The sequence below is a fragment of the Protomyces lactucae-debilis genome (genome assembly GCF_002105105.1).
Source record: "Protomyces lactucae-debilis strain 12-1054 chromosome Unknown BCR37scaffold_10, whole genome shotgun sequence".
In the NCBI taxonomy this organism is placed as follows: Eukaryota; Fungi; Ascomycota; class Taphrinomycetes; order Taphrinales; family Protomycetaceae; genus Protomyces; species Protomyces lactucae-debilis.
The window spans coordinates 459,474-472,175 of record NW_024468002.1 but is presented as its reverse complement, the minus strand read 5'-3'; the positions used below and the strand labels follow the sequence as shown (position 1 = coordinate 472,175).

At 51.8% G+C, this 12,702-nt stretch overlaps 5 protein-coding genes across 5 annotated transcripts; 3 read left to right on the top strand and 2 right to left on the bottom strand.

Moving 5' to 3' along the window:
* Positions 1-370: 370 nt before the first annotated feature.
* BCR37DRAFT_347597 (bfr1+ protein) lies at positions 371-4,990 on the top strand (the record flags this gene model as incomplete). The annotated part of the gene is made up of 3 exons (XM_040867778.1): positions 371-1,878; positions 1,917-2,337; positions 2,384-4,990. 3 exons carry the CDS (start codon positions 371-373, stop codon positions 4,988-4,990), a joined length of 4,536 nt encoding a protein of 1,511 aa, XP_040725248.1.
* A 423-nt stretch (positions 4,991-5,413) lies between these two features.
* On the bottom strand, positions 5,414-6,868 carry BCR37DRAFT_398889 (uncharacterized protein; the record flags this gene model as incomplete). The annotated part of the gene is made up of 1 exon (XM_040871764.1): positions 5,414-6,868. Exon 1 carries the CDS (start codon positions 6,797-6,799, stop codon positions 5,414-5,416), a length of 1,386 nt encoding a protein of 461 aa, XP_040725247.1. The 5' UTR covers positions 6,800-6,868.
* A 130-nt stretch (positions 6,869-6,998) lies between these two features.
* On the top strand, positions 6,999-9,840 carry BCR37DRAFT_380048 (uncharacterized protein). The gene has a single exon (XM_040869412.1). It carries the CDS (start codon positions 7,101-7,103, stop codon positions 9,714-9,716), a length of 2,616 nt encoding a protein of 871 aa, XP_040725246.1. The 5' UTR covers positions 6,999-7,100; the 3' UTR covers positions 9,717-9,840.
* A 99-nt stretch (positions 9,841-9,939) lies between these two features.
* BCR37DRAFT_380047 (P-loop containing nucleoside triphosphate hydrolase protein) lies at positions 9,940-11,569 on the top strand. Its single transcript, XM_040869411.1, has 2 exons — positions 9,940-10,108; positions 10,187-11,569. Exons 1-2 carry the CDS (start codon positions 9,959-9,961, stop codon positions 11,417-11,419), a joined length of 1,383 nt encoding a protein of 460 aa, XP_040725245.1. The 5' UTR covers positions 9,940-9,958; the 3' UTR covers positions 11,420-11,569.
* Positions 11,412-12,622, bottom strand: BCR37DRAFT_37092 (uncharacterized protein). The gene has a single exon (XM_040868339.1). It carries the CDS (start codon positions 12,555-12,557, stop codon positions 11,568-11,570), a length of 990 nt encoding a protein of 329 aa, XP_040725244.1. The 5' UTR covers positions 12,558-12,622; the 3' UTR covers positions 11,412-11,567.
* Positions 12,623-12,702: the final 80 nt, after the last annotated feature.

Here is a 12,702-nt window from a genome sequence, read left to right as displayed (position 1 = left end):
ATCTCTTGTTGCTCTGTGGCTGCTGTGTGATTGGTGGCCGGCAACGGGAACGGAAGTCATGCGATCCGGGCGAAACAACCAAAGCAAAGAGGTGCGACAGGCGGACTCTGCGATCGCACACGCGCTTCGCTTGTCTCCGGCGGGTTCATGGCAGTCAGACAGACTCTGTCTCACTGACTCATGATTAATAGGCCCGGCGGCTGAGCAGCCGACAGTATATAGAGGCCGTGTTCCCTTCGTTGTCTCTCATACAACCCAACTCTTCCGACCTAGACTGCGACCCATGTCACTGCACGCTCCTGTGCCAGCAGCTCCCCGGGACCTGGAGACAGGTCTCGAACCTCTGGGCCCACCGATCGATGAAGCTGCCATGACCGGGCCTCATTCTCCCAGTCGCGACAACAGCAATGAGTCCAGCGACACGGGCACTATTACAGACAACCATGCCTTGGCTCGCACGCAGACGTTCACGGATGCGCAATTTGATGAATTGCGGCAGACCCTATCAAAGCGCACGACTGCCGGTGATCCTCTCGACCTGGAACACAATTTCTCGCTCGAGCGTTATGTGCGTTCTATGATGCAGCAGTCTGAGAAGGAAGGCCGAAAGGGCCGCTCAGCTGGTGTGGCTTTCAAAGATGTCTCGACGTACGGCAAAGGCGCTGATATCAGCTACCAGCAGACCATTTTTGATCCGATTCTGTCGCTTGTTCGTTTCAAGGAGACGCTTGCATCTTTTAGGCACACCCCCACCAAGAAGATCATCTCGAATTTCAATGGTCTTGTGCGCGAGGGAGAGATGCTCCTCGTGCTCGGCAAGCCCGGTGCTGGTTGTTCCACTCTACTCAAGACGCTTGCAGGTGAACACGGTGGCTACACGAAGATCGAGGGAGACATCCACTTCAATGGCGTGGACCTTGAGCGCATGCAACGAGAGTACAAGGCAGAAGTGGTGTATAACGGCGAGATGGACATCCACTTCCCTCACTTGACTGTTGCTCAAACACTTGAGTTTGCGGCAGAGACGCGTGCACCCCGAAATCGTCTTCACGGCTGGTCTCGCAAGGAGTACATTAAAAACATGCGCGACGTGCTTGCCACAACTTTTGGCCTCAAGCACACATATAACACCCGTGTCGGCAATGACTACGTTCGCGGTGTTTCTGGTGGTGAGCGTAAGCGTGTCTCAATTGCAGAGACCTTGTCCAGTCGTGCCATTGTGCAAATGTGGGATAACAGTACGCGTGGTCTGGATGCCTCGACAGCCCTCGAATATGCCAAGGCTCTGCGTGTCATGACCAACTTGGTCAAGTCTACCTGCATTGTCTGCATTTATCAAGCTGGTGAACACTTGTACGAAGTCTTTGACAAGGTTACCGTCGTCTACGCAGGCAGGCAAATCTACTTTGGCCCCGCCGAGTCTGCCAAGCAATATTTTGTCGACATGGGTTTCGAATGCCCTCAGCGACAAACGACTGCCGACTTCTTGACTGCCGTGACCGACCCCAAGGCTCGTTTTGCTCGTAATGGCTATGCCAAGAAAGTGCCTCGCACGCCAGAAGAATTTGAGGAACGTTGGACCAAATCAGAAGAGTACAAGGATCTCTTGCGCGAAATGGACACCTACGACAAGACTTTCAAGAACTCGGATGCCGTTGCCCCAATCCAGAACTCTGTTGCTGACGAAAAGGCCAAACACGTTCGCAAGAAGTCGCCTTACACCATCACCTACCCAATGCAACTCAAGCTCTGTGCCAAGCGCTCTTACCAGCGTATGTTGGGAGATCCCGCCTACATCGGTGCCAACATTTTTTCGTCCATCTTCCAAGCCTTGATTGTCGGGTCCGTCTTTTACAATACGCCTCAAGACACCAGTGGGTATATTTACCTTTTCCCCATGACTACGCTAACATTAGCTACTTCTCTCGCGGAGGTGTCATCTTCTTTGCTATCCTCGTCAATGCGCTCTCAGCCATGGCTGAGATCTCGTCACTCTATGAACAACGCCCCATCATTGCTCGTCACAAGTCCTTTGCCATGTACCATCCATCTGCGGATGCCTTGTCACAACTCTTGGCAGACATTCCAATCAAATTGGTCGTGGTCACTGCCTTCGATCTGATCCTCTACTTTATGACGAACCTCTCGCGCACTCCTGGGCAGTTCTTCATCTTCTATCTGTTCACTTTTCTGGTCACCATGTGTATGACGTCTTTTTTCAGGATGTTGGCTGCCATCACGAAGACTGTCGACCAAGCGACGACTCTAGGCGGTCTCGGCGTTCTGGCACTCGTCATTTACACTGGATATCTCATTCCTCTCGAGCAGACTGGCTGGGTAAGTGCATTCTCATGTTTCAAGAAAGGCATTGCTAACTAAGCAGTGGTTCCGCTGGATCAAGTATATTAATCCCATCTCGTATGGGTTCGAAGCCTTGATGGTCAATGAATTCAAGCTCTACGACAATACTCCTTGTGCACAGTTGGTCCCATCTGGTCCGGGCTATAGTGCGGCGGCAAATCAGGCTTGCGCGGTCACTGGAGCACAACCCAATTCCATCACGGTGAATGGTCTCAATTATCTCTCTGTGACCTATGGCTACGAGCTCTCCAATCTCTGGCGCAATCTGGGTATCGTTATTGCATTTTGGATCGGTTTCTTGGCCATCAATGTCATCGCTACTGAGTTCATTGCTCCAGTCGCTGAGGGTGGTGATGTTGTGCTCTTCAAACGTGGTGGAGCACCTAAGCACCTTGCAGCAGCTGCGGCAGGCAAGGATGTGAGCGGGGACCTTGAGAAGCAGAATGAGCCTGTTTTGGAGCACAATCCTGCGGATGATATTCAGGAATCATCCGAAGAAGTTTCAGATGTGATTGCAAAATCGGAAGACATTTTCACCTGGCAAAACCTCGACTATGTCATTCAGATCAAGGGCGAGTCACGCAAGTTACTCAACAATGTGCAGGGCTACGTCAAGCCAAAATCCCTGACTTGTCTTATGGGAGAGTCGGGTGCAGGCAAAACCACGTTGCTCAATGTTTTGGCTCAGCGCGTCGATACTGGCGTGGTCACGGGCGACATGCTCGTTTCTGGTCAGCCACTCGGACACAGCTTCCAGCGTAACACTGGTTATGTCCAGCAACAAGATATTCACATGGCTGAGATGACTGTTCGCGAATCTCTCCGTTTCTCTGCAGTGCTGCGTCAACCCAAGACTGTCACTCGCAAGGAGAAGTACGAATATGTTGAGGAGGTCATCAAGCTGCTTGAGATGGAACAGTACGCTGAGGCTGTTGTCGGTACTGCCGGTAAAGGTCTCAACGTGGAGCAGCGCAAGCGATTGACAATTGGTGTTGAACTCGCCGCAAAGCCTAAGCTACTTCTCTTCTTGGACGAACCCACCTCTGGTCTCGATTCGCAATCCGCCTGGTCTATTGTGCTTCTTCTGCGCAAGCTCGCCAACGCTGGTCAAGCTATCCTCTGCACCATCCATCAGCCGTCTGCTATTCTCTTTGAGCAGTTTGACCGTCTTTTGCTTTTGCAAAAAGGTGGTCGTACTGCTTACTTTGGCGACATTGGCAAGAGCTCCAAGACCCTCTGTGACTACTTTGAAAGACAAGGCGGTGGCAAGTGCGGCAAGAATGACAATCCGGCTGAGTATATTCTCGATGCTATTGGTGCTGGTGCGACTGCTTCCTCTGACAAGAACTGGTTTGAAATGTGGACTGAATCTGAGGAATGCAAAAAAGTGACCAAGGACATTCAAGAGATGACGACCAAGATGCGCAGCGAGCACAAGAACGATGAGATTGAGAAAGGCGCAGGCAATACCTATGCTATGGGCTACGCGACACAATTTTGGGAAGTCACCAAGCGTCTCTTCATCTCCGACATGCGCGCTCCCGTCTACGTTGGCGCAAAGATGGCTCTCAATGTCGTTGCAGGTCTCTTCGTCTCTTTTACATTCTACAAAGCCGACAACTCTGCTCAAGGTCTTCAGAACAAGCTCTTCGCAGTGTTTATGGCTGTGGTCCTGTCCACGTCGCTGATGAACCAAATTCAGCCTCGCTTCGTCTCTGCCCGTAATCTGTTTGAAGTGCGCGAGATGCCTTCCAAGATTTACAGTTGGCCTGCATTCATGTTTGCCCAAATTGTCTGCGAGATCCCACTCAATGCTGTTTGCGGAACGCTCTTCTTTCTGCCCTGGTATTTTGCCGTCAACTTCCCCAGCGGTTTTGTCGGCTCGGCGCTCAAGGCTTCTCGCGGTGCCTATGCTTGGGGTATCCTCATGATGTTTGAACTTTGGCTCAGCACCTTTGCCCAATTGGCCGCATCATTCGTGCCCAATGAACAAACCGCCGCCATCGTCTCAACACTGCTGTTCACCTTTGTGATCATCTTCAACGGCGTGCTTCAACCTCCTGCTGCTCTCCCATCATTCTGGCAATTTGCTTATCGAGTCAGTCCTTTCACCTACCTCATCGAAGGTCTCTTCACTGATGTCGTCAGCGGTGTGCCCGTCGAATGCAAGGCATACGAGCTCACACAGTTCACAGCGCCTGCTGGCCAAACTTGCCAGGACTACATGCAACCCTTCTTTGCGAACGGTGGACTTGGTCAACTTGTCAGCTCAGCGACGGATGGTGTTTGCCAGTACTGTCGCTACACTGTCTCTGATGACTTCTTCTTGGGCGTCAACATGAAGTTTTCACACCGTCAACGCGACATTGCGCTCGTTTTTGCCTATGCTGTGTTCAATGCTTGTGCTGCCTTTTTACTCTTCTGGTTGTTCCGAATTAACAAGTTCAGATTCTTGAAGAAGAGCGACAAGAAGAAGGTGGCCAAGGCGAAGCAAGCCAAGACTGAAGCTGGCGATCGTGAGGCTGCAAAATCAGACACTGGTCGCGCTGCAGAGAAGGTGGGTGATATTGGACGAGATGTGATGGGTGAGGCGCACCCTCAAGGTGAGATGCGACCTGTTGCCAACTAGACTCTTGTTGTTATGCGCGTTTTGGAAGTGTTCAAAGTAGACTTTGCAATGATAGAACTAATTAATATGTCTTTGATGATCTATCCGACGAGATCATAGTACTTCCTTCGCTCGAATAGCAGAGCTTTGGTGCAAGCAGCCCAACCTGGTTTGTAGACCGGTGCCTGGACGTATCGCGCATCATTTCTGACAGCCACAGTGTATGTGCATCGTACACTGGACAGACACGTACACAGTGCAAAGATTTGAAAGCATTGACGACGAGCAAGTACAAACATTATGTGTAAGAACAAATGCCTTGGATAGCTCGCCAAACTTGAATAGAGGCGATACAAATAGATTAGTCATACCAGGCGAGAGACGCGCTTTGACCGTAATAAAGAAGATGTGAAATTGAATGAGTCGGGCTGGATGAGAGAGAGATTAGAGTCCATGCTCGACGAATCGACTGCCAGATGCGGTCAATGAAGCTCTTGACGAGTGTCCTGCTAAGGAACCTATCCGGCCTGTGCGTGTGAATGTCGTCGGACTGCTATCCGGCGAGGGTTGTGCATCACTCATGATCATGCCTGCACTCAAGGGCCAGGCTATCGCAGCCGAGTCTGAGAATGGATCTTGACCGTCGCTATTGCCCGTACCTGGCGGCGGCTGACCATTTCGAAACACAATGGGTGATGGTGATACGCCTCGTGTGCGTTGACCAGGTAGAATCATCGATGGCGGTTGCGGCAGATGTTGACCAGACACAACGTGGAAGGAACGTTCGTGCGCGTCTTGACCAATCCCACTCTCACCGGCGCTGCCAATCTCGCGAGCTCGAATAGCAGCTGCTGCATTTGGGGTTGTCCAAGTACTAGCATAGCTCTTCTGCTTGTCGCTCGCCAAGGCAGTCTTGCTGTCTCGTTTGTTGAGACGCCGACGTTTTCGTTGTGAAAAGAGGAGCAAGGCAACGGCACAGAGAAGACCAAGGCCACCAACAACGCCAAGAACACTGCCAAGAACAGTCTTGCCGGTTTGAGAAAGGCCTGTGCTGCTATCACTTCGAAGGCTGCCGGCCGTGCCTGGTCCAAGTGTTCCAGCTGAAGAGGATGGCGTGGGTGAGGCAGTGAGCACAACAGATGACGCAACGGCCACGCCAAGATCGTCCATAGCATTTGTCATTGTAGGTGTAGCTATTGCCTCATTGCCTACTTCCGTCGCTGAAACCGCTAAAGCAGTTGGTTTTCTGAGCCATGGCAAGACATCAGAGCCATTATGCGCATTACCATAAGTGATATTTTGAATGGTTCCATTGACATTGGTCACGACGAGTGTATTGGTCGGATATGGAGCCGGTTGTGCTTGGCTCGGTGGGCTGCTTTGAGTTGTGCTTTGTCTTGGAGGAGACACGGACACACGCGAGACTGGAATACTCTGATTGGATTGACGGCTGCTTGGCGGATAACTTGATCTGGAGCTTGCCTGGCTCGAGCATGATGAAGAAGGAGTAGGCGTGCTGGCATCAAGTGGATCATCCAGCAGAGGACTGGCTGCCTTGACTGCCAACACCCCATGAGCATTGAGAGCAGGCGTCGGCGTACTCATTGGGGGTGACGCGCACGATTCAGCCTTGTTCGCCTCCGTGTGCTGCGAATGCGCATGTCGCGTTGTATGTGAAGGATCATGCGTGGTTTTTTCTACCCATTGGCCAAGATCTTTATCGAATTCCTTCTCTAGTGCGCCCATGTCCATGATGTTCCGCTTAGAGTTTTGAACATGGCCCTCAGCTGCAAGCCCCTTGTGATGCGTGTGTTTAGGTTTTTTGTTCATTGCATTGGTAAGGACAGTTTGCTTGTTGTTGGGGATGCGGCCTGCTATAGAGAGTGTGGTGCCGGTGACGTTGGCGTGTAGAGTAGAGAGCGACGGAAGCCTTATGAGGCAGGAGCACCAGGTAGAGAGCGAGAGAGAGACAGAGAGTGTAGGGGGTGCTGGTTGTTGTTGAGTCTCTTTCTTGTGCTGCATGCGACACGACACAACCACGACCAGGGACCAACCTCCCCGTCTACTCTACTGGGCAGATGATGCTGGTACAAGCACTCCCACGTCGGTAGAATAGTCAATCAACAAGGCCATGCTCCGTGTATCGCGCGACTCGGTACATTGTCTTACAGGCCAAGGCACCCGTGCAGCCATTCACCGTGTCGACGCGCTCGATGCACCACCCGTCCAGCAGTGGCAGACACAAGCAGGGATTCAATGCCTCGACTGGTCGCATGCTTCCACGAATCTCCTGGCACTAGGCTATAGTACTGGCGCTGTGGACCTCATCAAGCCCTTTGCCGATTTGGAGGAGGCCATCAAAGTACCTGCTGCGCGACAACGCAACTGTACAGCTGTCGCATTTGGATCAGGAGCACACCTTGCTATTGGGCTAGATAAAGTACGCCACGATTATTCCCTCTCCTTGTATAATGTCGAAACGCAAACCGTCACGGGTCAGTATGCAGGCAGTGAAGGCGTTTCTTCCCTAGCCTGGGCGCCAGACTCACAGCATTACCTCCTAGCGGGCCTCAATTATCGGTGGCTACGACTCATTGATCTACGTCAAGACCCCAAGGATGGCTCGGCCATTTCAATACCGACCAAGGCGGCGTTCAATATAACAGTGGATGTGCAAGATCCCAATAAATTCGCATCAACGTATGGCGATACAGTGAGCATTTGGGATCGTCGAGCAAGTACAGGCAAGCCAGAACTGTGTTTATGTACAGACGACAAGCAGCGCATCACAGGCTTGCGCTTTGCGCCAAGTTATCGCGCCCACCTCGCAGCATCGTGTGAAGACGGCTCCCTCAATTTATGGGAGTTGGATGATGCAGGGGACATCAGTCGCCTATCTCGCGCCAATGTAGCAAGACGACAGGAAGAAGGCCTACGTGTCAATCGGCACCACGTCGTCAAGCGGGAGAATCTCGCTGGATTTGACTATTGTGAGCGTGCTGGACAATCGCCTTGGACGTTTTTGACGTTGCATGGAGATGGTGGCGTTAAGGCAGATACAGTTCAAACTATTAAACCAGCCATGTCGCTCTCAAGCCGCGGTGATTTGAGTATGGCCTTTGGCGGCAAGCTGCGTATTGCTCAAGCACAGGAAACACCAGCAGCAGAATTACACAAAGACGATAGTAGTTGCAGCTCTCCACGCTTGGGAAATCCCTTTTCACGATCAGAGTCGGTATCTGATTCGGCAACAGATGCAGAAGTACCTGCAAAGTATCGCGACATGTCTAGTGTCTTGCAAAGCGACATTTCAAATTTGATGCGGCGACGTGCACTCGACAAGTATGAAATGGATGCAGAGCTGAATGCGGGACTCGTCCAGGAGGAGAGTTTGCAAACGGTCTGGCGCTGGATTGCTTGGTCGCGTCGACAGAGCCTTGCTGGCAAACTACGCCATGGCAGTTTGGATTTCTGCTATGAGGGAGCCCTGAATATTTGCAGTGGCAGTGCAGGGAGCTTGAAGCGACCGAATGCTTTGTCACAGGCACACACGGAGAAGTTTACACAAGCCGTGACGCAAGTCAATAGTCGGCGTGCATGTGACATTCTGCCAAAATCACTCTCCTCGCTCGGTACGAGACAGCTCGCTTTGACAACGACCGGCTGGTGCTTGACGAATGAGGAATTTGACGTTTTCCAGAAAGACTTGCTTGATAAGCGGCAATTTGACAAGGCTGCCTTTTATGCGGTTGCCCAGCACGGTCAAGTGGAAGAGGCTGTCAAGATACTCATGATGGGTGGGAGCGTTATGCGTATTATGTCCGCTGCGATTGCTGGCTTTGTTGCTGCAAAAGCTGGAAAGGATGAGGGACAGCAACCATTCAACATTTGGAAGGAGAGCTGTAAGCGTCTTGCTGTGGAGCTGGATTCTCCCTATATCCGTGCGCTCTTTGCCTTTGTCTCTGAGGGAAGCTGGCGCGATGTGCTAGATGAGCAAGGTTTGACGCTGCGAGAACGCATCAGTATTGCAATACGCTACCTCAAGGACGAAGAAATTGCGAGTGTTTTGCGGGCCATGAGCAAGACTGAGACGGATGAGGGCAACTTGGAAGGGTTGCTATTGACTGGTATTACCACCACGTCGCTTGATTTACTACAAACGTATGTTGATCGGACGGGCGATGTACAGACCGTGGCACTCGTGACGTCCTTCAAGCCGGAGCTGTATGAAGATCCACGCGTCATGGATTGGGTTGCAGAGTACAAGAATCTGCTCAACAGCTGGGGCCTGTTTCATACGCGATGCCGTCTGGATGTCATGCGGAATCGCCTGTCTCGCGAAGCAGGGGTCACGACACGCCTGCCACCCAGGCAGATTTACGTGCGATGTAATCATTGCGGTGCTAATCTAACGCATCATCGCAGTGATGCAGCCATTGCCTCGCGTGATCACACAACGCACAGTGGGCATCAACAGTCTGGTATGACGGCTACAAAGGCGACGTTGTGCCCGAGTTGCCGAAAACCCTTGCCACGCTGTGCACTGTGTCTCTTGCCACTTGGAACGAGCCCCGACCAAGATACGGCGACGTGCAGAGTGCAGGACAAGGCACAGCGTACGTTTGACTGGTCGCTGAACTTTTGCCTGCGGTGCAATCACGGGTGCCACTCAGAACATGCTGTAGCGTGGTTCCGGCAGAGTGCTGTGTGCCCTGTGTCTGGGTGCAGCTGTGAGTGTGATGGATAGTTACTACTTACCTACTACTCTACTACTACCCATCTGATAGTCACGTGATAGCAGTCACATTGCCACGCAATGACTCACCCTTGCCTAACCCCAGCTTGGTCCTGTTGAGCTGGAGAGAGAAGGAAAGAAAGGAAATTCTCTCTCCCAGAACCAAACACTTTCTAGGTCAGTTCCCCCCCTCCCCCTTCTACCTTGTACACAGCCAGAGACTAACCAGAGACAGCCAAAGTCTTTATTCTACAATGGCACCTAAAGTGAAGAGCCACGTAAATGTCGTCGTCATCGGACACGTCGACTCCGGCAAGTCCACCACCACCGGCCACTTGATCTACAAGTGCGGAGGTATCGACAAGCGTACCATCGAGAAGTTCGAGAAGGAGGCTGCTGAACTCGTAAGTCATCTCCCTCTCTCTACTCGAAAGAGCACTCAGAGAAGAAAATTTGAAAACAAGATTGGCTAACACCTACAGGGCAAGGGTTCCTTCAAGTACGCCTGGGTGCTCGACAAACTCAAGGCTGAGCGTGAGCGTGGTATCACTATCGACATTGCTCTCTGGAAGTTCGAGACTGTCAAGTACTTTGTCACCGTCATTGACGCCCCTGGTCACCGTGATTTCATCAAGAACATGATTACCGGTACCTCGCAGGCTGACTGCGCCATTCTCATTATTGCCGCTGGTACTGGTGAGTTTGAGGCTGGTATCTCCAAGGATGGTCAGACCCGTGAGCACGCTTTGCTCGCCTACACGCTCGGTGTCAAGCAGCTCATTGTTGCCATCAACAAGATGGACACTGCCAAGTACTCTGAGGCTCGTTTCCAGGAGATTATCAAGGAGACCTCCAACTTCGTCAAGAAGGTCGGCTACAACCCAGCCACCGTTGCCTTTGTCCCCATTTCTGGCTGGCACGGAGACAACATGATTGAGAAGTCCCCCAACATGTCTTGGTTCAAGGGATGGGAGAAGACCGTCAAGGGTAACACCACCAAGGGATTCACCCTCCTCGAGGCCATTGACGCCATTGAGACCCCTGTCCGTCCTTCCGACAAGCCTCTCCGTCTTCCTCTCCAGGATGTCTACAAGATCGGTGGTATTGGAACTGTACCTGTCGGTCGTGTTGAGACTGGTGTCATCAAGGCCGGTATGGTTGTTACTTTCGCTCCTGCCAACGTCACCACTGAAGTGAAGTCTGTTGAGATGCACCACGAGACCCTTGAGTCTGGCCAGCCCGGAGACAACGTTGGTTTCAACGTCAAGAACGTCTCCGTCAAGGAGATTCGTCGTGGAAACGTCTGCGGTGACACCAAGCAGGACCCACCCAAGGGTGCTGCGTTCTTCAACGCTCAAGTCATTGTCCTCAACCACCCTGGACAGATTTCTGCCGGTTACGCACCAGTCCTTGACTGCCACACTGCACACATTGCTTGCAAGTTTGCCGAGTTGCTTGAGAAGATTGACCGTCGTACGGGTAAGTCGATTGAAGACAAGCCCAAGTTTGTCAAGAGCGGAGATGCTTGCATTGCCAAGATGCAGCCATCGAAGCCTATGTGTGTGGAGGCTTTCACTGAGTACCCACCTCTCGGTCGTTTCGCTGTTCGTGACATGCGTCAGACTGTTGCCGTTGGTGTCATCAAGTCGGTTGAGAAGACTGACGGTGCTGCCGGTAAGGTCACCAAGGCTGCACAGAAGGCTTCCAAGAAGTAAAGCGGGTGTAGGAGTTTCATCTCCTGTATTTGGTTTTTCCTTCATGGTGGTTTCTTTCACAAAAAAAGAGCTTGCTTCCTTGCACGACAATCTAGAGTCTCAGAGTCCATATGATATCAAGCGTTGCTTGTCTATTGCGCTATCCTTGCTATCTTGATTGACTACTTCGCTTGTGTGTTGAGAATGAAATATCGCCCAGACGTAGAAGACTCATCACGCCCGCATCCACTATTGCCAGGATGAGGGATTCACGGTAGCCATCCCTCAGCGTGGGCGTCTGTGTATGGAGTGGGATACTCGCCAACAATGCATCCATCTCTGCTCGCAACGGCATAGCGTCGTCGGTTGTACAAACGCAAACCCTAAAATGCGGCTCTCCTGGCATTGATTTTTTAAAGTGCACACCAGGTTTCCAAACATCGTAGCAGACGTGTAGCCTGGATGGGGTGGTTGTGTTGATTTGTTCACGAGGATCATGACAGGGTGACATGGCGAGTCGGTTGTAGAGTTGTGTGTAGGACCGATACACGCTGCGTGCATCCACGCAACCACTTTGCAGTTGTGTGAGCGTACGAGAGACTCGGCGCATGGAGTCTTGTAGGGTTGTCAGGAAGCTTGGTATGTCATGCTTGACTTGTGTTGCACGAAGGACATGGAAGCCTGCGCGTTTGAGATGGCTGTAGACTTGATACTGAGCGAGTGAGACGTCTTTGTCCAAACACAATGCATATGCCGCTTGAACTGATAAGGGGAGTTGTTCAGTGTCGTCTTGCAGGTGCAGGACAAGACTACCGCGTTCAAGAAGGAAGAGGGTCTCTTCCGGTAACAGCATACACGCCTTATTGGCGCCAAAGGAGCGACCCATGGACTTGAAGAGGGGTCCCTTTGGATGCAAGAGGATGCCATGCCCCATACATGGGTTCCATGCACACATCATACAATCAGCTGGCAAGACACGCTGCACTGCAACGGCCGCATAGAGGGCCTGACGGGATGCAAGCAGTGTAGCATCTTGTTTGCGTGTGCCATCTGGCTCAAAGTCCTTGTCGCCGCGAGAGGGCAGGGAGTAGGATGATTTAGAGAGTAAGCGGTAGTCTGGTGCTTCTAGCTCGTCTGAGTCTGAGCCTGAGCCACTCATCTGCCCAGCATGTGTACCACAGCAATAGTATATAGTATAGTATAGTATATAGTAGAGTATAGTTGAGTCATCTCACATGCAAAAGTAATCTGCACGTGCACGGAAATCTCGAACAGAAGACAGGAACGACATCACCACCACCAGA

Excerpts from the sequence above, each read along its gene's own strand:
- BCR37DRAFT_380048 (XM_040869412.1), top strand. The coding sequence starts at position 7,101 with ATGCTCCGTGTATCGCGCGACTCGGTACATTGTCTTACAGGCCAAGGC.
- BCR37DRAFT_380047 (XM_040869411.1), top strand. The coding sequence starts at position 9,959 with ATGGCACCTAAAGTGAAGAGCCACGTAAATGTCGTCGTCATCGGACAC. Across the intron at positions 10,109-10,186 it reads AGAAGGAGGCTGCTGAACTC|GGCAAGGGTTCCTTCAAGTA; the intron begins GTAAGTCATCTC and ends TAACACCTACAG.
- BCR37DRAFT_37092 (XM_040868339.1), bottom strand. The coding sequence starts at position 12,557 with ATGAGTGGCTCAGGCTCAGACTCAGACGAGCTAGAAGCACCAGACTAC.